We start from the raw sequence: 27,828 nt of genomic DNA, 5'->3' as shown, positions 1-27,828 counted from the left end.
ACGTCCTTTGTCATTAGCTGGTAGAGCTTGTTGGTGTGTTTGCTGGCCAGGATGGCCCCTTTCCTTTCGGCACCCACGAGGACTGCCTGACCTTGGCCGTGCACGTGTTTCTCTGCCTGGGCACTTTGCGGTCGCGGTGTGCGCTTGTGCTAACACTGCCGGTGTGCTGCAGCTCCGGGGTCCGCAGCCTCATCAGACACTTCCTGCACTGGACCCGAGATGTGTTCACAGGGCTGAAAAACATCTGACTTGGTCTCTTTTCCTCTTTTCTTTCTTCTTTTTTTTTTTTTTTTTTTTTTTTCCTCTTCTTTTTAGTTTATTTTTAAATTTCCTTCCCTGTGCTGGAGAGATGCAGGCAGGTGAAGCTGGGGAGCCTGCACCAGCACCCACACCCGGTGCCAGGAAATCTGCTTGTGCCAGCTCCTCGCTCTGCAGCCAGCCAGCCTCAGCTGCTTTTTATTTTATTAGAAAATGTCACACTTTGACTCAGAGCTGGATGCTATGGTGATGGGTTTTCCACACGTTCAGCTGGTCCCAGCCTGCCACCCCCATGCCAAAGGTGCAGGGTTGGTGCAGCGTGTGCTCTGGTGGCAGCCAGGGTATGTTACTGCCTCCCCACCAGCCACAGAGCCTGCTTTGTCCCTTGACACGTGTCTTGGCTCTGTCCTTAGCATTGGCTGAAGTGACGTCTGCCACACAGAGCTGATGTCAGGTCCCTGTGGCCCCAGGGCCCTGACATGGGGCAGCCCAGAGGTGCTGCATCCACAGGGAAAGCCAAGCCTGATCGCGATAACAGCATTGCTGAAAGTGATTGCCCTCAGCTTTTCCTCTAGCTCCCTGGCAGAGGTCTCTGCATGGGGCTCTTCCCAGGGGACCTCATCAGCCTCTGCTGCTGTCTTGTGGTGAATCTTTAATGGCTGCTAGTGGTGCAGGTGAGCCAACGGGACAGCACACCCCATGCCTGTGGTAGGGGCCAGGCAGCATTCCCCATTCCTCCTTTCTCACCCATCTCTATCCGCCTTGGTAGTCAGAGGTAAGGTGTAAGGAGCAGCCCCTCTCCTTTGGACCTGTGGCCGCCATTTTATGTCATCCTTGTTACAAAGCCCTCATCTGACGAGTTTTAAATAGGTTTCTGGAAGTGGTGCTACAAGCCCCATGTGTGAACTTTGGTATCGAGTAAGCTCAGATTACTTCTATCCCTACAGAAATGTTGTCCTTACTGTTAAATGTTTCAGTATGCTTTAAAACAGTCTAATCAAGTCACTCAGCAGCTCTAAAAATCTGTCCTTGTAGCACCTCTAGCTTTCACTTTCAGTAACACTTTCGGGACACCAGAGCTGAAGTTGTGGCTTTCTCAAATGGCTCTAAGCAGGGAGACTGCTCGACTGCTTCTTCGGGTCTTGAAATAGCTTTGTGTTCTTCTCTTGTTTCTGGTGACCCACCAGGCAGAATCAGGCCCACCTCTGCCTGGGCCTTCAGACCCATCTTGTGGACACCAGAGAGGTGCTGTTAATGGCAGCTGTAACGAAGAAGAATCAAAAGGCTTTGCCTAGACTCCCCAGCACAAGTTTTCATCCAATTTATCTGATATATTTCTGGCTTCCTTACATCTTCTCTACCTGTTTGTGCTCGAGTGCTTTCTCTTGGGGGTTGTTGCTGAACATCTGAAGATGTGGCAGATGTTGTGGTGGGTGGGCCCCTCTGAGGAGCTGGAGTGCAGCACTTATTTCCAGTGCAGTATCATGCACCATGCACCACTGTGGCTTTCCTTTAAAAGTAGTTCCTTATCCCCCTCATTTCAGTTTTACTTCCATCTTATCATCTCCATTTCACTGACTCACCATATTCAAATAATTTTCTCTCTTGGAAATTGCCAATGCTCACAGTTTTCTGACTGCAATAAGCTTTTCTTCCTGTTATTGAGTTTCTTCTCTTTTCCATAGCATTTTTTTCTATTAGATATGCCAACAAACATGCCAATAAATTATTTAGTTCTTCCTTGTTAGTGACAATTAGATCTCCCTTGTGCCAAATGAATGAAGCGCAGCAGTGAGCAACCTTCTCAGGGATACGTTAATAAAGCCATGATACATACGCTTGTCTTCTCACAGTGAAGTTGAATATCTTCTTGCATATCAATAGTCCTGTTCTCTAGATACAAAAGTAGTAGTGCCCTAAATCTGCGTGTCTTTCCACGGCCTTGCACAGACATACATATGCTGCCTTATGTTTTGAAGTAGGGAAACGTATTGGAAATCTGCTTCTATCCTCTGGGTTAATAGAGGAATGTATAGGTTCCCTGGCAATGAGTTCAGCAGGATTTTCCTTCCAGCACTGTATTCACTCACACATTGCTTTTTAATGTTGTAAAAGTGACTGTGTGTTTTTTCATCTCTCTAAACAAGTAGATGGGAGCCTCCAATCAGCTGTTTGGCAGATGTTAACCAGAATCAGAGGTCCCAGCTCAAACAGCTACAGAAGGAAAATTCAATGAACAAGAAATCAATACCAATAGCTGTGAGACACGGCAATGCACAGACGCTGTTTGAAGCGTTCAAAAAAACTCACAGGAGAAAAGGTGACATTCTCCAAGAGTAGAAGTAGTGATGTCTCATTCTGTAGGGGGTTTTGGTTTCTTATGTTTGCTGCTGCAAACATTGATTACTGGTTTTTACTTTTTTTACAACTTTTTCTTCTTGCTGCTTCCTCATATTTTGCTGCTGTTTTGAAAAACTGCATTTAAGCTGAAGGTTTTGTTTTTCTGTATTTTTTTTCTCCCCACTTTTTTCCCCATTAAGCCAGAGAATGAGCAAGGTCGTAGAACTTCTCTAGAAAAGTTCACTCGCAGCGTGGTAAGTTCCTTTTCTTTTCCCTCCTCTCTTTTCTCAGAACTTCATTTTTCATTGGGGGGAATGCGGATGCTTATCTTACTTCATCTTTTATTTTTGCAGATAGCATCTTTGCAGCTTCTCTTTTAGTACTGTAGCTCATCTAAATAGCAGCTCTGAAAAGCGGGGGTGGGAGCAGAATTCCATCATGATGCTCATTCTAGCTAATCATCATTGCAAAAGCAAATTGATTTTTGTCCTGAGTTAAATGGAAGGATGTCTCTTTGCTGCGTTCCCACTACAGTATTTGTTGTGGCTTTTCCTTGCGCAGTGAAGTAGAAGAGCATGGTTCTAGTAGCGCCATTGCAAAAGATCCATGTTGACCTCCGTGCATGGTTCATGCTCCCTGTGTATATGCACATACATAGCCACCCACAGCACTGCAGATGCTCCTTCAGCTGCCCACGCTGTCAGTGCTCGCGTAAATAGTGATGGGCGATACCCTTTGACTACCATGGTAGTGACACCCAAGAAGGAGTGCAGTGACAGTGAGAAATGTGATGCTGTTAAACAGCTTAGATAAGGGGACGGTGGGACCTCAGAGGCAGCAGACAGGTGTCCTCTCCTCTTGTCCTTCACCAGACTCCAACCTCCAGCCACCTGGGCAGTGAGGGATCTGATCCTGCTCTAGAAGGGTGCTACAGCATGGGGTATGTTGGGCACTGCCAGGGCTCTGTGTTAGCCCCCAGAGAAGGACCCCAGGGATGGGCAAGACACACTTCTCCTGCTTGCTTTCAGGAATTTGTCTCAGGGAACAGATGAAAAAGGGGACAATGTTTGATGCCTACTGCTGGTCCCAGCATGGTGTGTATATTCTGGGGTGTGTCTGTCCTCCCTGGGGTGTCCTGCTGTGCAGTAGTGCAGCTGGCTCATTAGGAAGGGAGGACAGAGGAAGGGGAAGGGTGCAGGATGCAACCAGCTGTGTGCATGGGGTGGCAGAGAGCTAGCACTGAAGACAGCAGCTGGGTCAGTCACTCTAGTATTGCTCAGTATCAAGTACACTTTGACTTGATACAGCACATGCTTTTGGCATACTGCTTTGATGTTTGTGTATCGCCCATCATTAGCTGTAAGGTGTTACCTGGACAGCAGAGTTGTCATGGGGTTGATTCCTGTATATGCTACTGTACAGAACGATATTTTGTAGAAAGTTCATAAACCTTGTCATGGCATTATAACAACTTTATAATGAAGGTATTGGGCTATATGTATATACGGTACATATGCTTACATTTGTGTGTGTATTTATGTATGTTTATATATATATACACTTTATATGCACAGACAGTGTACAAATATAAAGCATTTGTACGTCCAAATAGAAAAGGGGGAGCTGCACAGGTAAGTGTGAGCTATTATATAGCAGATAAGCCTGGAGGGGTTCTTTCTGATGCTGCCATACTAACTGCACAAGCAAAACAAATGTAGAGCTTTGTAGTATATCCACTGGCAGGCTTCCTGAGGAATGTATTTATATAGCTAATGCATATGCACACATTTAAAATATGTTGATACAAAATATATCACTATGCCCATCTGCATATTTACTACTTTCTAAGAGTTTGCCAGAAGAGGAGCAGACAAGATTTTTTTTTTCTAAACAAACTATGCAGAAATATTTACACTGAGTGGTAAATTCTGCTCCCAGATTCACCAAATAGAAGAGTAACTCTCACTTTACTAGGCTGGCTGAGTTTATAGCAACACTGCCAAGACCAGATTTTTCTCTTAAATTTGATTTGAAGGGCAGCGTGAAAGCCACAGTTTGGGAGGTCAGAATTATAATGTACCTGTAAAGGTAATTGTTGTAGATTGGTCTGCCCTTTAGTTAATTTTTGTCATACTGGCTAGCATACTGTAAACATTTTCTTTCGCTTTTCTAAATAAGATATAAAATATCATCCTGTGATGACACGGTAGCCACAAGAACTAGGAACGATCTAGAATTTTTATACTTTGCATAATGACGTTTTGTCACTACCATTAGATGAGAAAAAAGTTGCCCTGTTGGCATGTTGTGATCTCCTCAGAGGCCAGCATTACCAAAGCAGTAACTTTATCACCTACTCAGGAGACCCAAATTAAGACAAAGTTAATTCTACATGCTCTAGTTCTCCGAAATGCACTGCAGTCCCCGGCTGCGCAGGAGTGAAGCAATTCAGTACGTGTCAGGGAGGCTGAAGTTAAGCATGTGCTTGAGGCTGGGCTGGGAGCCCTAAGCCTGTTTCACAAATAGAATAGGTCAGATTTCCTGTGGTGGCTGTCAGCAGAACACCCAAAACAGCCAACGCTTGAATTTATTTGTCTTTAGAAGCCATCGGTGGGATGTGGTGGCTGCCAGGCTGGCTGCACCGTTAACTGCCCATGTAACCGGGCCGCCTCCAGGCTGCGCACAGTTTGGCATGGGGAGACCGTAGTAGGCCCCCAAGAAATTTCCAGATTTGACTGTGGTGTGTGACCCAGCATTTGGGGAAATGACTGAGCTGGGGTCACCAAAGGCCTGGTCCTGTATGAGAGGTCCTGCACCTGGTGATGCTCGGGGCCTGGGCAAACATGTGGCCTCCTGGGGCGGCTGCCAGGCCCAGGCCTGAGGGTCCGCACAGGATTCAGCACTGGCAGTCAAAATGTAACACAAAATTTGGGGTGGGATTTCAGAGTTCCAGGAACTTTGGTTCTGGATAAAAATGTAAACTTTCAGGTAGGTTGAATGTGAACCTCACAATTTAAATGTGGATTGTGAGAATAAAATTTGAAGACAAACACCATTTAGGAAAAGCGTCAGGAAATGATTACTTGAGTAATAGCTCCCAGATGCTTACAGTGGAGAGTGAAGTGGCCATGCTGTGTTTGTTCTTTCTGCACCACCTTGACAATTAGTAAGATTATAAGGATATTCAGAATAGGTTTTAAAATATGGAGCAAATTCTCTTCCAGCATCAATAAGTTGTTGTTTCCTGTGGCACTCTGGCACCTCAGGTCTATTGAAATCTCCCCCAAATAATCTTTACCTCACTGTTCCTTCAAATAAAGCAGTTACTGTTTTTTTCAATCTGCTATAACTTTTTACCTGTGACAAGCAACACAAGGAAACAAATCTTATGATCTTACAGTTTCCTTTTGCATCATTTTACTCAAATTTGGGGAACCCAGTTACACTAACCGTGGAGGTGGAGTAGGACCAGAGCAGCCCGGTGGAGGTGGGGTTGGATTGCTTTGGGCCCCTTGTTGATGATGCTGTGTGTGCAGGGAGCTTTCTGTATCAGCTGAGGCCTGTTTATAGGCAGAACATGCCAGGCTCCTTAGAAAGTCAATCTTCTCCTCTGAAGTGAAAAAAAATCAGACTGACCAACACACCAAGTTTTTGCACCAAATCTTTCTGGATGCCAGGTATTATCTGGTTTGCATTGAGCAGGACAGACAGACAGATTTTGCCAGGGAGGCCCAGGGTGGCAGATGTGCAGCCTCAGGACCAAATGTCACAAGTGGCAATCTGTTGGGCACTGAAGGGCCACTTCTGTGTGATGGAGCACAACCCTACAGGGCACACATTGCTCAGCTCTGCAGGAGTGGAGGAGTGGCAAATATCTTTTCTTCCCTCTTCAGGCTTTGAGGAGTCCCCAAAAATAGGTGGGCAGTGCAATGGTAGAGTAGATACAGCAGTCCCTGACCCTTTCAGCCCTGTGCCTGCTGCTGTGTGTGAAGTCTCAGGTGCAGAGCTGGATCGGCTCTTCTGCGTGCTTCAGGAGAGACAGGGCAGGATTGATCTCAGGCAGCTCTGCTCGCTCTGGGCGGCACGTTTGAGATCTGACAGTCTGTTGCACCAGAGCACTTACTAATCCACCTCATTTAAAAAATGATGGCACTGCACATGGTGGCAGGTTTATCTTATTACAATTTTCCTTTTGAATATAGCAAGGATTGACATTATGAAAGTAGAGTTAGTCTGTCTTCTCTTCCAAGTGAAGATAAATGGCATCATAAAAATCAGACATCATGTATCATATATGTTATAAATAATACCTGGTATTGAGGTAATAACTTAATTTTAAAGACACACATACACACAAATCCATATATCTACATCTTCCTCTTCTGTCATATTTGATCATCTTACTAATTAAAAGGAGCCTACTACCCTATTTTTAGCTATGCAGTCTCAGCCTAGCTGTTTAAACCACTGTAGTTTCCCATCTGCTTTAGAAATGATTTAATAATCAGATAGACAGAAGCTTAGTTCTCATAAGCTGAGATGATCCTTCAGGGCCAAGAGTAGAAGGAAAATATATTTTAATGAGTACATTTAGGGAAACCACTGGCGTTCTTGTCTTGCAGAAGAAGCCACCAAGTCTCTGCCTAACTTGTGCTGGTGGTCATTTACATTTAATGAGTGGGAAAACAGGAGAGTTTATTATTATTTTCCTTTGTTACACCTTGCAGCATGTAGAGGTTTCACTCTAAAGCAGCAATGGTTACTCCAGCAATAAAATGATTAAACCAATTGATACCAGCCTCAGTGGGTACCTTCAAAAGATAAACCTGGGCCATGATATTCAGACTTGATTTCAAACTTTCCTAAAACTGTAATATTTCAAGGAAGGAGTTTCCTCCGTAAGTAAACCGGTGTTTAAGTGTCCAACGCAGTGTCAAAGCACTAACCCAGTACTGAACAGATTTCTGCATTTTATTCCCAGCTCACATTTGTTTATGAACAAAAGGCACTCACACAGCTTTTGAGAGCACCAGAGTTCTCAATCTACGTGCTTTAATGGACAAGAGAGTTAACAGATCAGGCATACAGTGTTTACCTGGAATTTTTATAACGTCTGATATAAGAGCTCCTGTGTGTCTCTTCCACTGATGGAGTATAAAAGAAGAGTGGTTCAGCCTGGCAGAGGGGAGGTGTTTGCTGGCAGAGTCCCCCGTGGACCTCAGCCCGAGCAGTAGCAGGAGCTGACAGCTCCCAGGAAAAACCAGCAGCTGCTGTGGGGGACCAAAAAGGCAAATGGCAGACTTCTGGCTACAGAATGGAGTCTGTAGGGTACCCTTACCTGTTTTCTTTGTGCTGCCTCCTTCCATGAGCAATAGTAGGCCAGTGCAGCGTATGCTGCGGTGTGATTTGTAGAGGCGTGTCACAGCCACTTGCATAGCTGCCTGTATTTTATCTTTCATTGTTACAGTTCATAAGTGCAACAGTTAATAGGAAAAGGAGCCCTCCTGGTACATCCTAGAGGAAATGTGTGTATGTAGTGAGACTAAGAGAGTCGGGAAATTTATTTGAAAGTCAGCACAATAGAAGACACCAGATAGAGGAAAGTGATGCGCTGTGAAATGTACCAAGGAATTGGGTATGAAGAAGCAGGGAGCTTTTCCAGGTGGTAAATTCAGCTCGCTGCAGCAAGAGAATAAGGTGAAGGAAGAGGTGGTCTGTGTTTGGGCTGCGTGAGGAGTAGACTGTAGGTTAAGATTACAAGAATAGAAGTTCTCTAATGAGCTTTCATTTAAAGAATCTTGGACATTATGGATGGAGCATTTTGTGCAGGACAGCAAGTCAATGAAGACCGAAGATTGTCTCTGTTCCCAGGCATAGGTGAATAACTGAATCGACAGAGAGGCTCAGCTTCATTAACCATATGAGACAGAACTGCAGTCGGCAGCAGGCAGCGGCTGGTCAGCAGGAGCTGCTGTAAGTCCTTGTGCCTGCAGCAGCTGGGCAGTTTTGTATTCTCCTCCAGGAGCCTTGTGGGCAGAGTCCCACACATACATCCCTGGTGACTGTGAAGCCAGTACCCAACCATGGTTTCTCATGCAGGGAAGAGTTTTCCAGGTACAAGAATATGACTGGAGATTCCTGTATTTGATCTGTATTTGGTATATTTGATATTTCTGCCTGGCGTCTGAAGCGCCCTCCTCCTTGCAGCGATGCAAACTGGCGTTTTCACAGGAGCAATTCCTCTGCTTTAGTTTTCCGATATCTTTTGGCTATTTCATGCTGAACTATTCTTGGCTTAGACCTGTAAGTGCATCATGATTCAGCGTAGTGAACCCACAGTACTCTGCAAACCTGAAGTCCCATGCTTAGTTTCAGCTCCATGTTTATCTGTGCCCTTGCATTATGCAGCTATGATAGCCTCAGTGTCTGTCCTGCCTGCATGGCTGTCCCTTCCTAGATGCTCTCAGCAGTATTTTCCAGATCCATCTTGTTACCTTTGTTTCTCCCTGATGCCAGTTTCCCCAAATCCCAATTTTTGTCTTCATCCCTTGGCTACTGCTGCTGTCTCCTGCTGTCCTGGTTTTTATGTCCTCTCCTTTTGTCTGCTGTTGGATCAGAGTCCAAGTCACACTCTGGCTGTCCCAGTCCCTATTCTTAATTCATGAGCATGGTGTCATACATGTAAAATGCCTTGATAGGATCTTACCTTTCTCAGGTGAACTGTGTGATATTTCACACTGTGATGCATTACAAAAACTAACCCATGAACACAGTGGAGAAGGCATAAGGCTGGAGGAGGAGCTGCTGCCTGATATCATCAGGACTCTCTTTTTAACTGGGTCCTCGATGATCTCATAGAACTGTGACATACTTACCAGCTTTTCCACTTTTTCATTTCTGCAGCTCTACCTAATTGCATAAAGAGATAACTGCATTTGAGGGCACGGAACGTATTTATGACCTGCAATGTAATAAAGCCAAAAGTTTAAGTTAGAGAATAAAGTCAGATAAACTGTGGATAGTAGAAGAAGGTGATACCCTGAGATGCTGATGAAATGGGTGTCAGGAACAGACAGCTAGAAGGGAAGGATGTAGGAATGGATGCCAAAGTTTCTTAGATTTGGCACCAAGAAAAGCCATCTGGAAAACGGTTATTTTTATCTTTGGATGATACTTTGCTCTAAAAGAAAATTTGCTTGCTCCAGCACTCCAGTCATTAGCTAATGCTGGCTTTTACTGGGAAAAAGGTAGCTGTGTTACACGGAGGGGGAAAGCACCAGCATGTACCTGCGGCACGAGGGGATCCAGTCTGCATTCACAACTTGTCATCTATTGTGTGCAGCAACTAGCCGGTACCTGAGCCCACGGAGGGCCATGGGCATGGGGTGTACAGAGCATGTGAGGACTCGTGCTGCATGCTGGAATGCATCACGTCTCTTCCCGGTGTCAGCACAGTGCCTGCCTGTACGATGCATGCGCTGTACAGGGTTGTGCTGCACACTCTTGGATCGGGAAACGGTGGGTTGCATGTACTGCATGCATGTTGCATGTCTGTTCTGTGTGCAGGTCTCCTCGAAAAGATAAGTGTTCATCATTTCCCATGGATAAGTTTCTCTTCACTTCCCATTCTAAAAACACTGCTGTGGGGCGCTGCTGGCGCAGAACGGCAGCTGCCTTAGCCCCAGAGGTCGCTGCGCTGCTGCCGTGGGTGAGTGATCCCTGTGTGTACAGTCTTTGGGATCCTTCTGGACAAAAGGCACTGTGTGGAGTTCAGGATATACTTACTATGCATTTACTGCCTTTTATTCCAGCTACATGCAAAAAAAAAGGATAAAACTGTACCTTCCCCATGCCAGACAGTTCTAGCTGCAGACACTAAATCACGGCCTTAGCAAGGGTTTTGGGGGGAGAAAGGGCTTAGACCCTGCTGTGATTTCAGCCAAGCTTGTTCTGATATCCCAGAGGGGTTTGATACTTCAGCGGTATCTCTATTTTCCTCTGACCATGCACGTTATGTAGACATCTGGTTCCCAGTCTGACTGAAGGGATTTACACAAGCCGAGTCCCTTGCACACAAGGAGGAAAACAGAATCGCACCCTGCCTGAGAGCTGGACCAGCAACATACGGGGAGGGTATTTTTTGGGGTGGCTTGAAAAAAGCACGTTAATACACCATTGTGCAGTGATTTAGCAGGTGAATACTAGGAACAGGTAAAAAGAATTTCTGCTTTGTAGAGAATGTTGCCATTTTGTAGGGTTTTTTTTTGAAGAGGGACATTCAGAAAAAATTAGAAACACCAACACGTGGTGTGTGAGACCAGGCATGCTGCTGGGGGTGGCTGTGGGGTGGAAGGGCTGTAATGCAGCCAGCTCCACAGCCACCCGTTACTGCGTAGCAGTAGGGTGTTTGCCCCAGCAAAGTCCCAAAGTTTGGGTACTCAGATGTCCCCAGCATGGGAACTGTTCTGGGCTGGTAATAGGGAAGGGAGGAGGCCAAAGAAGGGATGTGCTAACATCTAGAAGGGCCCTGCAAGATAACTGGGGATGGTGCACATCGCAGGGCAGGTTCTCAAGCACCACTAAGCTGCTTCTCTCTGCTGAGACACAGCCTGGGCTATCTGCCTGATGCAGCACCATGATAAAGACCAGGGCTTTGGCCCTTGTGGTCTCTTAGGGCCATCCCACCATGAGATAGGTTGAAACAGTCTGAAGGCTGCTTGAACTAATGCCAAAATGGGCTCTAACACATTCTCAGACACAAGGGCCCAAAGTGCCCCTCAGCAGAAGAGGATCTGCCTCCCAGTGCTGTGGGAAGGCCGAGAGCTCCAGCGCTCGTGAAGCTGCTCTCGGAGGGGTGAGTACTTGTGCAGGAAGCATGGGAAATTCCCAATAAAATGGGTGTGGATAATACCAGTTTTAGTCGGATTAAAAAAGCACTGATCTGCTCCTATCGTGACATAAAGTGAAAAAGCAAAAAGGGGCATCAGATGTAGAAAAGCTAACCGGGGGTGGCTCAGCAGCAGCATTTTGGGGGTAACTGGTGGGACTGTGCAGGTGGGAATGGGGCAGCATCCTGCACGCAGGGAGCAGCTGCTGTTGTGCTTGCCCTCCACAGCCACTTTGCAGCTCCTTGTTCTCAGTCTGTGTCGGCATGGCATCGGTGGTGGTGTGCACCATGGTTTTTGTGTGCTAATTTATGTGATATGTGTTCAGAGCTTGTGTGTCTGTGCTTATTTTTTGTTGAACTAAGTTATTTTCCTTTATTGTTTATGTTTTTAACTCTCGTATTTAACTTGGTTAATTTATGTTACTTATTTTATGTTTGCCATGTATCTTTTCACGAAAAAAAGTCTAATAAAATTTTTTTTTAATTACACAAAAATAAAATTTCCTCAAGATCTGCAGTGTATTCTAACATTGAGAAAAAAAAAAAAAAAAAAGTGCTGGCAGGGCTAGGGCCCTAGAAATCTTTCTTCAGGAGAGAAGTTAGGTGGCAAGGCATTGCCTGCCCACTACCATAGTTACTGCAGTACATTAGCTAAAAGGTACAAAATCGGAGTCTGTCCCCATGTGAAGAAAACAAGCAAACTGAATACTTTGAAGCTGAAGGAAGTAAGATTTGCTCACCTCCAGCGGAGACCCAGACCAGCCCCTGGTCTGTGAGTCCTCTGCTGGGCTGTTACAGAGGGCTGGAGATGCAGCAGATGCTTCTGGCTGGGCAACGGGCTGGGAAAGGACAGCAGCAAGGGCAAAAGTGCGTGGCAAGCAAGCAGTGGGGTCCTAGAAAGCCCCAAGTCAGTGGGTGGGGAGCGTGGAGGGGAACAGCGTGACAGCACTTTGGTCTGTGTTGATGTGGCCAAGAGGGGAGCCTGTGCTGGAGCACCAGAAGCGTCCCGCGTGCTTCCTCTCCCTGCAGCGGCAGCCACAGCTCCCTGTGGGACATGCACTGCTGGGGGCTCAGGTAAGTGCATGGTGTGCATGGCAGTGCCAACCCGTGCATGCTGGTGGTGGTGAGTGGCTGCATGATAGACACTTAAGCTGCACTCTGGGACCTTGTGTGAAACCACAGGTACGGGGCAAATCTAAACTTTCTATTTAAAATTATTTAAAAAAAAAAAAAAAAAAAAAGGCATAACAGCCAGATGGAAACTGGTGGCTCATACAGGAGGTTTGAAAGTAACGCTGCTTCCTTTTTGTGTCAAATCCCAGACTTTCATTTCCTCGTATTTGGCTTCTTGCTTATATTAAATTGCTGAATTCTATTTCATTCAAATAATTGCTAATTACATTTTACATTTTAGTTTAGTAGCTGCTCATCAAAGGCTCAGCTATCGAAGGTGCTATGCAGAACCTGCAACCTGCAGGTTACCCTTCACAACCCCTCTGGTGCATGGACCTGGTCCCCTGCCTGACACGTAGCTGAGCAGCAGAATGGGCTACATAACTTGGAGGCCACATTCTAGGGGGAAATTTCATGTTTATTAAAAATTCCTTGACATTTTTCTTAGGCTACTCCAAATTCAGGTTTTACACTGCCTCTAAAACTGAGGCTCCTGTGCTTCCAGTGGTCAGGGGTGAAAAATTCACTGAGCTGCATAGAGAGGACCAAAGGCTCTCCAAGACATGGTGAACCTGTGTGTGACCCCTGCCAGGAAGCTGTGTGACAGTGGAAACGATGAGAAAAGAAAGTGTTCCTGAATCCAACAGGACACACAGCATATGCCCTGCAACGTATGCCCTTCCGCGTGTGCTATGCTGTTTGAGTGACAACAGCCTGGATTTTTAATTGTTGTAACCCTAATTACTAGTGACAAGTATTTTGCAACTGGAGGACTGGGGATTTCCTCATAAGCTTAGACCCTCTGTAAAAAGTTTTCTCTTTACATCCACTCTAATTTTGCCTTAGGTTACTCAGTGTATGCTTATGGCAGAGTACAAGAAGTGCTGTAGTGTGCTGAGCTTAAAATCTTGTGCTTTCCAAATCCCCTGCCAGCACAGCTTATACACAATTTCTCCTGGAAATAAGGCAGGAGTTGTTGACATTTTCATTCAGTGGGGAAAGGAGAGGTAGAAACGTGGGGGCGGCAGCTGGCTTCCTGCTAAACAAAGACGTGTGGAAAGAAAAAATAATTTATTCTGGTTGAACCTTTTTAAAGAAAAGGTGAGATCTTTGGGCCAAATTTTCACATCATAATAATCTGAAACTTCCTCTCTCTGTCAATGATCTCACCAAAGGAATCCTGACTGAATGTCGGATCAGACCCAAAATGACTTGAGAATTTTTTTGGCATATATTGCACCCAGCTATGAACTGATGTGACCACATCCAGCTTCCCGGAGCAGCCTTCTGCTTGCCCAACCTAGGTGCTAGAGCTGCACAAGCCTCGGGCAGGACCAGCACAGGTGGCCAAGCTGCAGGTCCACCCTCCGGCCACAAAATGCAGGCGTGTGTCTCGCTGTTGTTGTCTGAGGGGACACTGACCAGCCTGGCCTCTCACCTGACCACTGCTGGTCCAGGTGCCCTTCTTTCCAGACATGCAAAAGCCCATCACGTGAGAGGGGTTTGGTTTTACATCAGTAATACCGTGGGCCAGCCCCTCAGCTGGTGTAAATCAGCAGCAGTTCTCCGAAGACAACCAAGTTACAGTAACTGCCCTCAGCAAGTGGATCCCATCAGCATCTTCACCTGAGACACGTTTTACTCCCTTGCTGTTCGTTTTAATAATAGGAAACAGATAGCTGTTCTCCTAATGAAGAACAGTTTTTTCCTGTTCCTCTTTATTATTTTTTTATGTATTTTTTAATGTTTTTGTTTCTTTCTTTCTTTTTTATACTGAGGATGTCTTCAAGGAGAGACTCCCAAACCAACTGCCTGCATCCCAGCAACCTCCATCCTGCAGATGCCCACAACCCCACCCATGAACATGCCTGTGGCTGGGGCCTCTGTGGCCAAAGCCGAACCTCATATTTAGCCCCTATATACTTATGGCTCCCACTCGTAGCCATAAATTTCACAACATCAACCCACGCATGCTGGATCCTCTCACCACCTGCCCTACTGGGGAGGTGGTGCTGCGCTGAGCGGGGCTCCCCCTGCCCTCCAGCAGGACGTATGCTGCAGAGCTGGGCCTTGGATCCACAGGGTGGCTGATGGTGGAGCCCACAGAGGGAAACATTTGCCACAGAAAGCCGTGAGCAGGAGCTGGCGTGTCCCCACACCACCCGCCTCAGGGAAGATAGCAGGAGAAACCTGCCTGCCATTATCTGCAGCCCTGGCCGCAGCTCCCAAGCCCCACAGAAGGCTTGGCCACCTCCTGGGGTTGCACCAGGCCGAGCTTCCCTGGGGTACATTCAAAAATAAGAATAACCAGGAATTTGATTTATGGCGAAGGAAAGCAGGCCTGCCTTAAATGGCGGCTGTGCTGTGTGGGCAGCTGGGCCCAGAGGGAGCCGGCCCTCGGCCTAGCAGTGCTGGGCAGGCAGGAGAGCGGTGGCGGTGGCACGCCTGTCCCGGGCGGGATGGCCGTGTGACAGCAGTGCTTTTCACAGCAAAAACCCGTCTGATCAGGCTGCGTGTGTTTGTGCAGCCAAGCAAATTGCTTGGTAAAGGGCACACATCTGAGCAGCAACTTCAGGCTTCTGCAGGGAGCTGCCGCATCCTCCCGCTGCAGCCCTGAATGAGAAATCAAAGGGGCAGGAGCAGGAGGTGTCCTTTTTTCTTGGAGTGCTAACATCTTAAATAAGGATTATTTCAGATTACTTGCTAAATTTTGCATTTCAAATTTTCCTACATTTTGTACATGCTCATTTTCACTGCAAAATGTTTGTCTTTGACTGGATCTTTTCTTTCAAACATCAATTAGCAAGACCCTGGAAGGAAATCTTGGCTACACAGAGTAACACGCAGGAGGTTGGTTAAGATCTCCCAGGTATTGCACAACTCTCTGGTACTCCCCAGATGTCTATTTCAACCAGGAACTTTTATTTTCTGAGAAAAACAGCGTTTTTCAAGAGGAAAGCTGTGTAGCACCTGGTGAAGTACCTGGAGCATCTTTACATTGCTGGAGCTGCCATTGCAGAGCCATCAATGTCCCCTGCACTCCTTTCCTACTGTGTGTGAATGGAGTAGACCTGCTCTACTGCAAAAATGCAGCACCCAAAACACCCTCACTTGCAGCCAGACCATCCCACAGCCCCCATCCTGTGGCGGCAGCTTCACTCACGCTCCAGGCTTCTTCTCACTGTCTGTCTGTCCCTTCCTGCAGGGAAAGTCTCTGACTAGCAAGCGCCTGACGGGCCTGATGCAGTCCTCCTGACAGCTGCCGACGGCCACCCCGCCGGAGCCGCAGCGTTTCGGGGAGAGCAGGGTGCTGCGGGGGAGAGCACGAGGAAAAGCAGGGAGCAACTCGCCGGGGGAGAGCCTGCTTGTCACCGTTTACATCGGCACTTTCTTACCTGTGCAGCCTTGCAAGGACACTGAGCTCGGCACGGGTACTTGGGGGCCTTCTTGCTTCCGGGGGAGCACGCGCCGCTGCACACAGGAGGCAACAAGATAAGCGCACGGTGTCTTGTTATGTAAGGAAACAGACCCAACTGCAGCTTGGAGGAAGAAGAGCTGAGAGAGATTGGTGTTTTTCCTTCACCTCTTCTCTCCCTGGCACAGACACGGCTGTAATAGATGCCACCGCAATCCCATTTGCTCCCTTTCTTGTGGCCATCTGGATCCAGTAAAATATCTGCTGGAAGCTCCTTCTCCTTTCCACACAGTATCAAATGCATTTCTCCTGCAGATTCATTGACTTTAGCGTTGTTTTTTCTTTCCTATGTCTCTCCTCATCTAAAATAACAAGAAAGAAAGGCACTACTCAAGTTCGTCACTTGCTGTCCTTCCAATGGCATGTAGCATGTCCAAAGACAATGGCCAGATCCTCAGCTGTAGGCAGAAGAGCATGAGTGGCTTTCACCACCTGAGGATCTGCCCTATGGAGTCAGACTCTGATTTTGGTGCAAATCCTCTGACATCAGCGGGATTGCTCTGCATGTACATTTAGTGCAAGTGTGATCAGAGTCTGCCTGATGCTCAGAGTCATGTTTTAGATGTATAATGCACTTATGCACAAACACACAAACACACACATGCGGTATTTAAAAGTGAGTTGTTTTATATTGTATTTGGTTTTCTATTTATTTAAGGTTTTGCATACTTATTCAATGATGGATGTTCAAGTTTTACTGCGAGTACATAGAGTTGAACCACTTAGATATAACTCCAGCTCTAATTAGAGCCAAAATCTGTTCATGCGTATACAGGGAAAGGTAACTGCTGAGGGCAGGTGTAGTGGAGAGCAAAATTCAGTCCACAGCAAGGAGAGAACTGATGGAGACGGGCTTGGCAGAAGCAGCTTGAGACTGGGCAGGCGCTGGGTGCCAGCTACCCCTCCTGAGCAGCAGCACCCCTGGCTGAGCTGCCACCCTCAGGTAACTGACCCAGCTGAGGAGCACCGCTGTAAGAGCGCACTCACCACTCGAGGAAATGAGCTCCCACCTGAGGTAGAGCCCATGAATACAACTGTAAGAGGTGACCAAATAGCTTGTGTCAAAACACTGGGATTTTGGAGGTCAGGATAAGGACAGAACTAAAGTGACTTGTTTAATGCTAAAACCCACGTTATACTAGCTGCAGATATGGAAAATGGACTGCATTCATATACAGTATATTGCCTATATACAAAATTTTCAAGACTCAGTTGACTTAGTGCCACAAAACCTCCTGTATTTTACAAGCCGTTCAGATCTGAAGTGTATCTGAAAATAGACACTTGGTCTTCTTCACTCATGCCAAGCCAAGCCGGCTTTTTGTGCAGGTGGTAGAAATTGCTATATGGCTACAAGTCTGCATTCCTATCTAGGCAAAATTATCTATCTCGCTAAGTAGACAGCTGGCTACCAACAATATCCACTTCTGAGGCAAGTATTATCCTAACATTCAAGGCCTATGTATGCACAAAATCAGGCCAGCATAGTTTCTGTCAGTAAAAGGACTTTCCCTCTTTACCCATGAAATTTCTCATTTTGATACCTCAATTATTTTTCCTAGACAGCTCCTGTTAACGGTTTTACCTAAGGTCCATAGGACTCTCTACACCTGCATGACTATAAGTAGACTGAGTATGATAGTTGTTCTTTACACTCCCCTAATTCCCATAATCAGGCTGTTTTCTGAGGTCTTCAGGCCTAATTCATTGGCAAACAAGCGAGCTTCAGGACTGCAGAACCATCGTGGATGTGCCTGTACATTCAGGTGGTGTCCTGCCTCTGAAGGGGGTGTTTGGTCCCCTCCAAATGGTCACCTAGCTGTCCTGGCAGGACCCGTTTGTTCTCTGTCAGCCACCCAGCCACAGGTTCCCCTCTGGCAATGGTGGGGCTTTGTGCAACAGGCCCAGCTGTCCATCCAAGCACATTCATACATGCCCCCTTTTGTCATCCCGAAGAACAAAGGCTGGTTCCTCTCAGTGCTAAGCCCACCGTTGCCACACGTTGCTGGCAGTCTGTAAGCCAATGACTGCTCACACCCCAAGCAACTCTGGGCCAAGGCACTCCCCCAGTTCCTCTCATGGGAGGTCTGTCTTGTGAATCCCAAACCAGTTTGCAGAGCAATCCTGAGCAGGATGCACACATGAAGCATGAAACTGGTGCATAGCAAGGAGCAGTGCTGGGGAACAAAGGGTCACCTGCACACAGGCAGTGCTGAGGGCTGCCAGCCCCATTGTGCTGTGCAAGCTGCATATGGCAGTGGGATGGATGAGAGCGCGGTCCGGCCCATGCAGAGAGCAGCAGCACCAGGCTTTGACCCAGAGATGTGCCACTGCCCTGTAAGCAAAGTACCTGGCTCCTCTCTCCTCTCCCCTTCTGCAGGACAGTCGTGTCAGCTGCCGCAGTGTTTTGCCCGCAGGGAACAGGCTGTGTTTGAACAGTTGAGAGCATGGAGGGAGCTTCTAGGAGACAGAGAGCATGCATATGGGCGTACATCAGGGGGCCTGGCTGCTGAACAGCTTGCCATCTAAATGCACACTCGTGCAAGCTAATCTGCTCCGCAATGGCGAGCTGAGCGGACAGAGCTCAATATGCTCTGGAGACAGGAAAGCTCCCCTCCTTGTTTCCTGACCAAATTTCTCTAAAACAAACATCATGAGAGAAGACAAGGCCTCCTCCTGGGAGCACATATGAACTGCTCTTCACCTGTCTTTTACTTCACACATGACGATACTAACATATAATGACTTCCACATGAACTGCATCCTTGAATTATTGCTCTTTAATGACATTGCTTATTGCAAGTGATGCTTTTCTTGCACACTCACTAGTACCCCGCTGAGTGCTGCAAGCAGTAACCTGCTGCTTTATAAGCATCCCATGTCTTCCAACTACCTCATCACCCAGAAGATGAGTTAGGAAATCAGCTTTCCACCTCTATTTGTGTTCTAAATGGCATTGTTTCAAGGAAAGGCAGAACTGGAAAGCTTTTACAATCTTCACGCTGTGAAAGCTAGCCACCAGGCGTCCCATGCTTGCAGGGCTATGGCTGTGAAATATGTCCGTACAATGCTATTTGGATAATGAAGTATCCAAAGCATTCATAGCTACTGTGGTGGATCAGCACCGGGACGAGCACGAGGAAGGTTCGACAAGTCAGTGCAGTGCCAGGCTAAGGCAAATGGATTAATATACTCTCAGTATAACTCAGTGCTAGGATCCCATAGAGTACTGTAATAAAATGGTAGCAGGGCAGCCATAAAAAGTCACAGTAAGCTGACATAATACCAGGATAAATGTAGCAATAAGGTAACACAGGCCACTGCAGTGAAGTAGCATTTTGATAATGCAGCAATAAGACAACAGGGCGCTGCAGTAAATTAGTTTGGGGAATAAGGCTGTAGTATCAGCGTGTGTGGACAAACTGTGGTACATCTGTACCAGGTACTGCAGCAATAAAGATAACACGAGGTCTTCTAGTAATAAGTTACTACAGTAACAGCAACATGATGCACTGTACAGCTCTATCAGGATGCTTCCATGCTGCAGTCAAATCCTACAAGACATGGTAGAAAGACAATGAAGGCAAAATGTGCCCCATTTTGGACCACAAATAATGGGTCTGTTTTCTGCAGAGTAACCAAAATCCTGGAACAATCTTGGCAATACTGATCCTATCAGTCCCTGCTTTTAAGGAAGCTGAGGCAAGAAAGGTCCCCCATCCAGTCTATTATTTTGGTCTGAAAATACAAAATCAACTCATCTCTTTGGCCAAATTGTCACAGGTGGTGGCAAAGTTCTTCGGTTGGTCCTTACTCAGGTGACACCCCAGCAATTTCAGTGGTCCTCTGCCTTGGGAAGGATTTGGCTCTGTCATCTTCTGGCATGGGTGGTGCTTTCAGCCTACAACTCTTTCTGTTTTGGGGTGGGGGAAGGAGAACCCAGGTACAGGACATCCAACTGTACTGGCCTGTTTCCTGAAATGCACAAATAAATTGAGCATCCTGGAAAAGTCAAAGCAATGAGGCCCAAATCTGTTCTGTCTGTCATGCACACACACGTACATGAATAATCCTGCTGGAATCAGTGTGAGTCCCGTATGCACCCGTGGGACCTGTTCTCAGTGTGTCTCCAGCTGGGTGACTGAGGCAGGTTTTATTTCTTATCGCCTTTCCTGCTTTTCCTTTTTTTTTTTTTTTTTTTTAAAAAAAAAAAAAAAAAAAAAAAAAAGCATCATCTCTATGTGAAATGTCATTAGAAAAAATCAGTCTAATCAGTCTGCCATAAGACAACATGTAGCACAGTGGGCAAAGAGCAGGTGTGTCCATGTGCTGTCTTTGTACCCTTCAGAAAAGGGTAAAGCGTGCTGGAAAGAAAAAAAAAAAAAAAAAAAGCAGAAGCCACTGCTATGCTCAATAATAATCAGGCATAAGGTTTGAGCCAAAGCATCTATGTCAAAATGTGAAGCCTGACTGGAGTGTGTGTGCTAGATAACAAGCTGGTCTCCTGGGGAGGGGATGTAAATAGGGCACCACTGCAAATTATGAATAGTGGGAGCAGCTCACAGCTGGCTCTGGCTCCTTCAGCCGGTCCCAACAGATATGGGTTTTGTGGCACGTCTTTCCAACCCCTAACACAACAGCTTTGCTGTCCCTTGATATGGCTTCCTCTGTCTAGAGCTGACGGAGCTCAGTTCAGATTTTGAGCAGTGCTCTGATACGCCTTGGCTTGGCTTTTTCCTCCAACTCCTTGGCTTGCTCTTATTGTGGTTTAATGATTAAGTAGGATTATTAAAGTAGAGCTCACAGTGGGGTAAGATAGGCTGGGTTATCATGATTTCATAGCTTAAGCTGTGAGCAATTTTGCAGCTTCTCAGCACTGTTTATAACCTGAGATGGAGAACAAGTGAGGCAGCTGCACAGCAGAACAGTGAGCTGTCGAACAATACACTATCTTCATGCCCATATGTACTTTGAACTTACTGGTGAGGAGAAATGCTTTGTAGTGAGAAAAGTAATCTCACGGCAGGAGAGAGTCAGACCTGATCAACTTTTTCATGTGATACAGATTTTGCTTTGCCAGCCCCTAACATCTGCAAAGCTCACCACTAAGAGCCAGCAACCTTCTAATCCTGCTGCTGAGCATTTGAAAACAAGCTTTTGAAAAGGCTGCCTTAGACAGCAATGCTATTACTCACAGCCTTTTAATGTGAATTTATGGCTCTTGCCGCAAGTGTCAGTGTGGCTGCCCACACTGCATTTGCAGTAGGAAGCTGTGGATTCACCCTGCACAGAGGGAGGAAGTCGGTGGGCAGAATTTAGGGAGCAGCTTGCAGGCTCAGGGCTCAAATGTGTTGCAGGCAAAGGAGTTTAATGCTGTTGGAGAAGGTCGGATGTGCCCAAGCCATCCACATGAGTCTGACAGCGATGTCATTGGATTTACCAGTGCATCCTGACTGGAGGCCTACAAAGGTACCCTGGTACTCCTTGTGTGGCAGAAAACAACTCCCCATGGGCAACTGCATTGACCCCTGACTATTGCTGCCTATCAGAGACATGACACTGAGCTTCCATCTCTTGTCTTTGGGGACTTAAACCCTAAGTTTAAGTCGTCCCTAAGTTTAAAGCCGTCCTTTCCCTAAACTGTGGGAGGCAGAGACCTGGCCTGCTCCTTCCATGGCTGCACTAGGAAATCCTTGGCTGGGCTGGGACGTCAGGAGTGATCGGTCCCTTTTGGATCCTTGTCAAGACGTCTCACGTCCATCTGCATGCAGGTTGTTCCTGCGTGCCGCATAGCTTCACAGCCCCGTGCTGCTGGGGCCTGATTCTTGTCATACTCAGTGTCAGCCTGATGCCACGTGGGTTAAGGCACACCACATAAAAACATTCAAATGATGCTTTACACGGCACAGCACTTCCCCTAAAAGCATTTGGGATTCTGAAATGCCCGACTGTGAGGTCATTTGGGGTCAAATACAGAGAAACGAGGCACTGTGGGACATTTCTCTACAAGAAAAGCACTCTGAAGGGCTCCTGACCCATGTGCTGTGTGCGACTGAAGGCCTGGACACTGGGTTCAGGCCACGGGGACTTGCCCAGCACAGCAGGCTCGCTGGTGCCAGGACCCGGGGGGTGTCCCATGGGGTGGTGGGGATGGGGCCTGCTGCATGAGGAGCACGAGGGTGCAGGAAGGGGTGCTCCCAGGGGGCAGACGGGCTCTGTGGGTCCCTGCTACGGGCAAAATAGCCCAGGCTGGGGAGGTGGGAAAACGCATCCCCTTGCATGACCTCCCAGCACAGTGGGGACGTGTCACTGCCACTGAGTATTTTTGGCCTTGCGCAGGCATGGCAGCCGCTCAGGATTTAGACTTTGGACACTTCTGGGCAGGGCGGGCAGCCAGCTGGCCGGTGCTGGGCCGCAGCTGCGCCCACAGCGGGGGGCGAGCAGGAGCCTGTGGTGCTGCCACCGGGCTGCTCAGGGCACCATCAGGCTGTTTAACCCTTCCTCAGGCACCCCTCAGCACCTGTGGTGATTGCTTCAGCTCCTGTGGCTCCCAGCTGCCTTTTTGCCTCATCACTCCTGTTTTCTCTGGCCCTCTCTTAGGCTCGTCTGTGCGGCTCCTAAAGGGGCTGCCAGATTGAGCTTTCCCCGCTGGAGCCGGCTGAGCTCTGTACCTGCTCTGCAATTAAAGAAACAGGCGGAGGGTGATGCATACGTTGGCTTGGACTCACCCCTTCTTTGTCCCAGTTTCAGAGCCACAGGGCAGCCTGGCCTGTCAGCAGGACGGGCTTGTCCTGAGCAAGGGCAGTGGGAACATCTCAGCAAAGGCTGTTGGCTGTGTCCAGGACTGCCCTTCTGCCACCTCCGGGACATTTCTGCAGCCGCACATTTGTCTGTGCAGCCAGCAGCAGTCGATGGCTGAGACCAGATGTTAGATCCTCCATGCTGGGGCACAGACATATTTTGGGCATGTGCTGGCTAATTCAAGCTAACTAGAGCTTTCTGCAGCCTAGAGAAAGCTTGCTTTGCCCATGCCAAAAAGGCCCCTCAGCCAGCCCTGCTCATACATACGTACACAGGCACAGATAACACAGGGAGGAAAAACAAAACAAACAAACAAAAAACCCTCTTTGTTCAGCATGACGAATCATCTGCTGTGGGCCACTTGCAAATTGCAGGTCCTTTCCTGGTGCCAAATTCCTGAGCTTCTGCAGGGCTCTTCCCTGAGTTACCCAGCCCCAAATTATCTGTCCTCCCATGTCGACCCACCACTGGACACCAAGCCATTCTGCTGTGATGCTGAAGTTCCCCACTGCGCCTTGCCTCTCACCCTGCAACACAGTGCTCACAGCCAACACCACACAGGGCTTAGCAGCTCTCTGCAGTCCTTTACTTGAGAGAGCAGCCCAGGGGGAGCTTCGTGGGGAACAGCCCAGCAAACCACAGGCTTCTGACCATGGACGTGACCAGACAAGTAGCACCAGAGCTACCTGCACCAAATTGAACATGACATTGGTTACGTGGGCTTTCTCTCTTACCCTCGGTGTTATGAACGCAGCAGTAATTTTGCATTGCTGTAGCAGTGATGTGGGAGTGACCTTTTGATTCATCTGCCAGCAATGTGAGGTCTCTTTGGGTCACAGAAATGATGTGCCCTGGCTGCAGGTTAAGGGAGCCGGACCAGCATCCTCCTGCTGGCTCCCTGCTGCCCAGCTTACCCTTCCCTCCCCGACTTTCTCTTCTAACCAAGCCATCGGTTCCCAGAAAACAGCCGTGTTACTATATTAAGTTGATCCTGCCCTTGCTGTTTCTTTGTTTCTGGGGAGTCTTAAGCAAATCAAGTGGCAGAGCATATGCAGAGCACCACAGGCTCCGTGTCAGATGACAGGACGGTCCAAAAGGGAAGAGAGGGCAAGAGAGAAAGCTCTGTGTTTGCATTCATCTCTGACATGATGGATTTCCCCTTCCTGGAAGAAGCCTTGGCATAAATAAAACCAGTAAAGGCTTTTGTGTAAGAACTCCCTTCACTACCAATAGTCATGGAGTCATAGATAATAAAAGACCTGGCAGCTAATCTTGCATTGCTCTGTGTAATCAGCAGGATTTTCTCTACTGAATATTCACCAAGGTTGCTTTATGTACCATGCCTCTGAAATCTCCAGGGATGGGACCTCAAAAGATGCCCTCAAGAACACATTTTTCCATACTTGAAACATTCTTACTGCAAGGATAAAACCCAAACCTCTGATCTAAAACATAAAAAGCCATCTCTGAGTGAGTTTAAAAACAGTGAGAGCCATCTGTAGGCCACAAATAGCAAAGGTGTTCAGCACTGTGGATTTTTTCCTTGAGTAGTTCCCGTAATGTATTTTTTTGCACTGTCTTGAGCCTATTGTTCCTTGCACCACCGTCCACTCTCACCCTGCATCACGACACAGAGCAGATGTTTGTGCACGGTCAGTGTAGGTACTTGTGGGCTATTGTCTTTTCCCCAGCTCAGGCTATAAATCTGAGTAAAGCTCTTTTCATATGCCAGTTTCTCAAAGATTGCTATCAACTTTGCTGCCCTTCTCTTTGTTGAAAAGATCAGTCAAGAAAAACATAACAAAGTGGGACAGAAGGGCTGTGCTAGTCCATACGGCACAGTTACCCCATCATTTCTGCAAGCGAGGTAGCACCCTAGCATTGTGCATCCATGTGTCACACATGTTGTGGTGTAACACATTTTGCTACATCTATGGATTGCCATCTTTGACCACCTTGCCTACCTCCATCCTACACTGCCATCTGTTCTGTGGCTTACCTCCCCCAGTCCACACTCCTCAGTACCTATGGAGGGCTGCCAGGAAAATGGTTCCTCCTTTTCTTGCCAAATTTGGAATTTCAGTTGCAAATTTACCCTAGCAAGAGTGCCAAGGGAAGGCAGAGTCAATGCCAAACCCATTCCAGCTTTCCTGTTGGGCACGTTTTCAATGCTGTTGCAGTAGATGAAAAGGGGAGCAGAGTCCTGTCTGAAAGGGGCCGTGTCCAGCACTGCGAGACAAATCAGCAGTTGTGCCCGGACCAGGAAGAGCAGATTTTCAAAGGCTTCCAAGCTGTAATATCTGTAGTCTCAAAAAAATAATTCTGTGTGACATGCATGACACCTTCAATACACTGTACACTTGTCCTCATGGAAACTAATGTACCTGGCTGCACTGAGTGAAGGTCTTTTTGAAATAGTCCCAAACAAATGTGCTAAAGCTACGTAAATTGCTCCTGGAATTGTTTTTCCACAGGACTGGCTTGCATAATGTACTCAGGGCTTCTTTGTTTGCATGTGATACAGCCATCCTGCAGTCATGTCAGAGAAAGCTTTATACAACGCCATATTGCTATGCTTGGTCAACACATGCATATGCACATGCAGATATTTCCAAAGTCACTTCTATGGGCAAGTTTCTTGTAAAATAAGGCAAACATGTCAGGCATTTTTTCCTGTAGTACCCCCTGCAGGTGCTCTTATCCAGGTGCTCCACTCAGTGCTGTGCTAGCACAACTGCCAGGCATGAGACATTGCTGTCACCTGCTCCTGGTGACCCACCCCAGCTGAGCATTTGGGTGGGAAGGCACTGGAAATGATCCAACTGGTCCCGTTGAAAACCCCAGGAGCACCTGGACAACAGGGTCTCCACTGACAAGGTGTACTGCAGAGGGAGCAGAACAGCATCACCTCCTTACAGTACCATCGTCCATACCAGGCTTTTTACCACCACAAAACTCTAAGGCAGAGCATGCAGTGGTGAGGTTACGACCACTGAAGGCAACTTCCCCTGCCCCAGCCATGTCTGGGGGTCATGCATGGGGTGCCTCACCTCACACCTGGGCTGCTGCGAGGTTTTACAGGAGGCTTCAAAGCCTTGTGCAGGCCTGGCAGAGGGGCAAAGTCACTCCAACAGGAAGCGTTTCTAGCCCCCGCCTTGGCGAACCTGTGAATGTAGAAGTGAATTAACTGTGACTGGCCATTTTCAACATCACATGCCAAAAAAGTGTCAAGGCCCGTGATACCAGGCAGAAATAGTGCCCAGTGTTAGAGATGGAAAATTAATTTCTATTAGCCCATAAGTCTGTTGCTCCTGGGCAAAGATGTCTTTGACAAATTCCATCTCTTCTTGTGTTAACAAGTTGCCTGCAAGTAGATTGCAGTATCTCCAAGATTTATTCGCTATTTGAGGATACTTGCCAAATATTTACTTGCCAGAGAGTTTATTCCTGGAGGAATTCTTGATCTGCAGCTCATTTGCGAAGCAGTTACTACTGGCATTGGATAGTTGAAACTCAAGGAGCTTTGTTTAGCTTTGCTTGGACATGCAGGTCACCTGGTATGGTGTCTGCCACCCAAAAACATGGATACAACTGTTACAGTGGGGTATGTTCAGCCTTTCCCTATGATTTGTTTTAATTTGACTGTTTCTATAAACATTTGTCTAAGTCAAATTCTAACTAACTCAGAATATTCCTGGAAAGAAAAGAGGTGTGAACACAGCCAAAGCTAAATCATTGGGTTTTTGTTTGCTGAAAAAACCTGTGGTGTCATTCGCCATGCCTGAGACACAGGGTAGGTGCTTGCAGTATTTATGGAGCTAAAACTTCCATGGCAGTTGCTGGAGTTTCCTTGTTTGGGCAAAACCAGCAGGCCTGTATTCTAGCTTTGCCACCCAGCTGGTTTTTCATTCAGACAGATAATAATTGTATCTTAAGGCTACTAGAAGTAAGCAATCTGTAATTAAAAAGCTGTTGTTTTTAATGTACATAGAAAAAAAAATAGTACTCACTTTAAAGGTGTACAATAAATCAACTGCATTTTCTTGCCACTGGCTAGTATTTTATTTCTTCAGTTTTTAGGAGGCAAAAAGCTGTGGTCCCTGAACTTCATGGGAAATGTCATTGATTATTTTTGAAAAAAGACAGCTCCTTTGGTTTAAAAAAAAAAAAAAAAAAAAGAAAAAGAAAAAAAGAAAAGAAAAGAAAAGAAAAAAAGAAAAAAAAAAAAAGAGAGAGAGAGAGAAAAAAAAGGTAACCTTCCAGTGACTTCAGTCATTTCTTTTGTCTTATTTCTTCCATCCATCCATCCCTTCTCTACTTCTCAATTCAGGACAAGCACTCTGGGAGAAAAAGAATCTATTCTCAAATACCTTGATCAAAAGCCTTTTTCCTTAAGTTTCTTTGGAGTTATTACCTCTGCGTTTATGTCTTAAACCATGTGTGTGTCAGGCTCAGAGTCAGTCTGAAGCTATGTGCAAGCACCGTTCATGTTTTACCAGAGCAGACAGAACAAAACGACTTTTGGTGTGCAGTAAATGTCTAGTCCCATTTGTTACACCATTCATTAAAGGGCTGTAAGATACAGTTTTAATTAAGGTTGTGCTGAAGCAGCACTCGAGGTCTTGATGTTGCAATGAAGTTAAGCCTCAAGTACGAGGCTGAGACTCAGGGCCTTTCCGTGCCAGATCTGCAGGCTGACTTCGACCTGCCTGGCTGCAGAAGGACATGGCAAAACCTTTGGTCAGTACAGACCCACAGTCCCACTCCACTTAGCTGTGCCACTCCTGCTTTTTAGTGTATTTGTAATTAGGTAGAACCAAAACAGCAAATTCTCCTCTTAATGCTAGAAAGGCATCACCCAAACTCCACGTGACTAGCCCCTTCCTGGAGATGC

At 46.9% G+C, this 27,828-nt stretch overlaps 1 protein-coding gene across 2 annotated transcripts in view; it reads left to right on the top strand.

Moving 5' to 3' along the window:
• Positions 1 to 17,451, top strand: part of RGS6 (regulator of G protein signaling 6) — a 254,432-nt gene extending 236,981 nt beyond the window's left edge. For both annotated transcript variants that reach the window (XM_082760815.1, XM_082760816.1), the window contains one exon: positions 15,864 to 17,451. In XM_082760815.1, the coding sequence (XP_082616941.1) occupies positions 15,864 to 15,914 (51 nt within the window). In that variant the 3' untranslated portion in view covers positions 15,915 to 17,451. The remainder of the gene's footprint in view (positions 1 to 15,863) is intronic.
• The last annotated feature ends 10,377 nt before the right edge of the window (positions 17,452 to 27,828 follow it).

This window comes from Aythya marila, assembly GCF_965140915.1.
Source record: "Aythya marila genome assembly, chromosome: 5".
In the NCBI taxonomy this organism is placed as follows: Eukaryota; Metazoa; Chordata; class Aves; order Anseriformes; family Anatidae; genus Aythya; species Aythya marila.
Note: the sequence above shows the minus strand (reverse complement) of the source record. Positions and strands in the feature narration are given on the sequence as shown.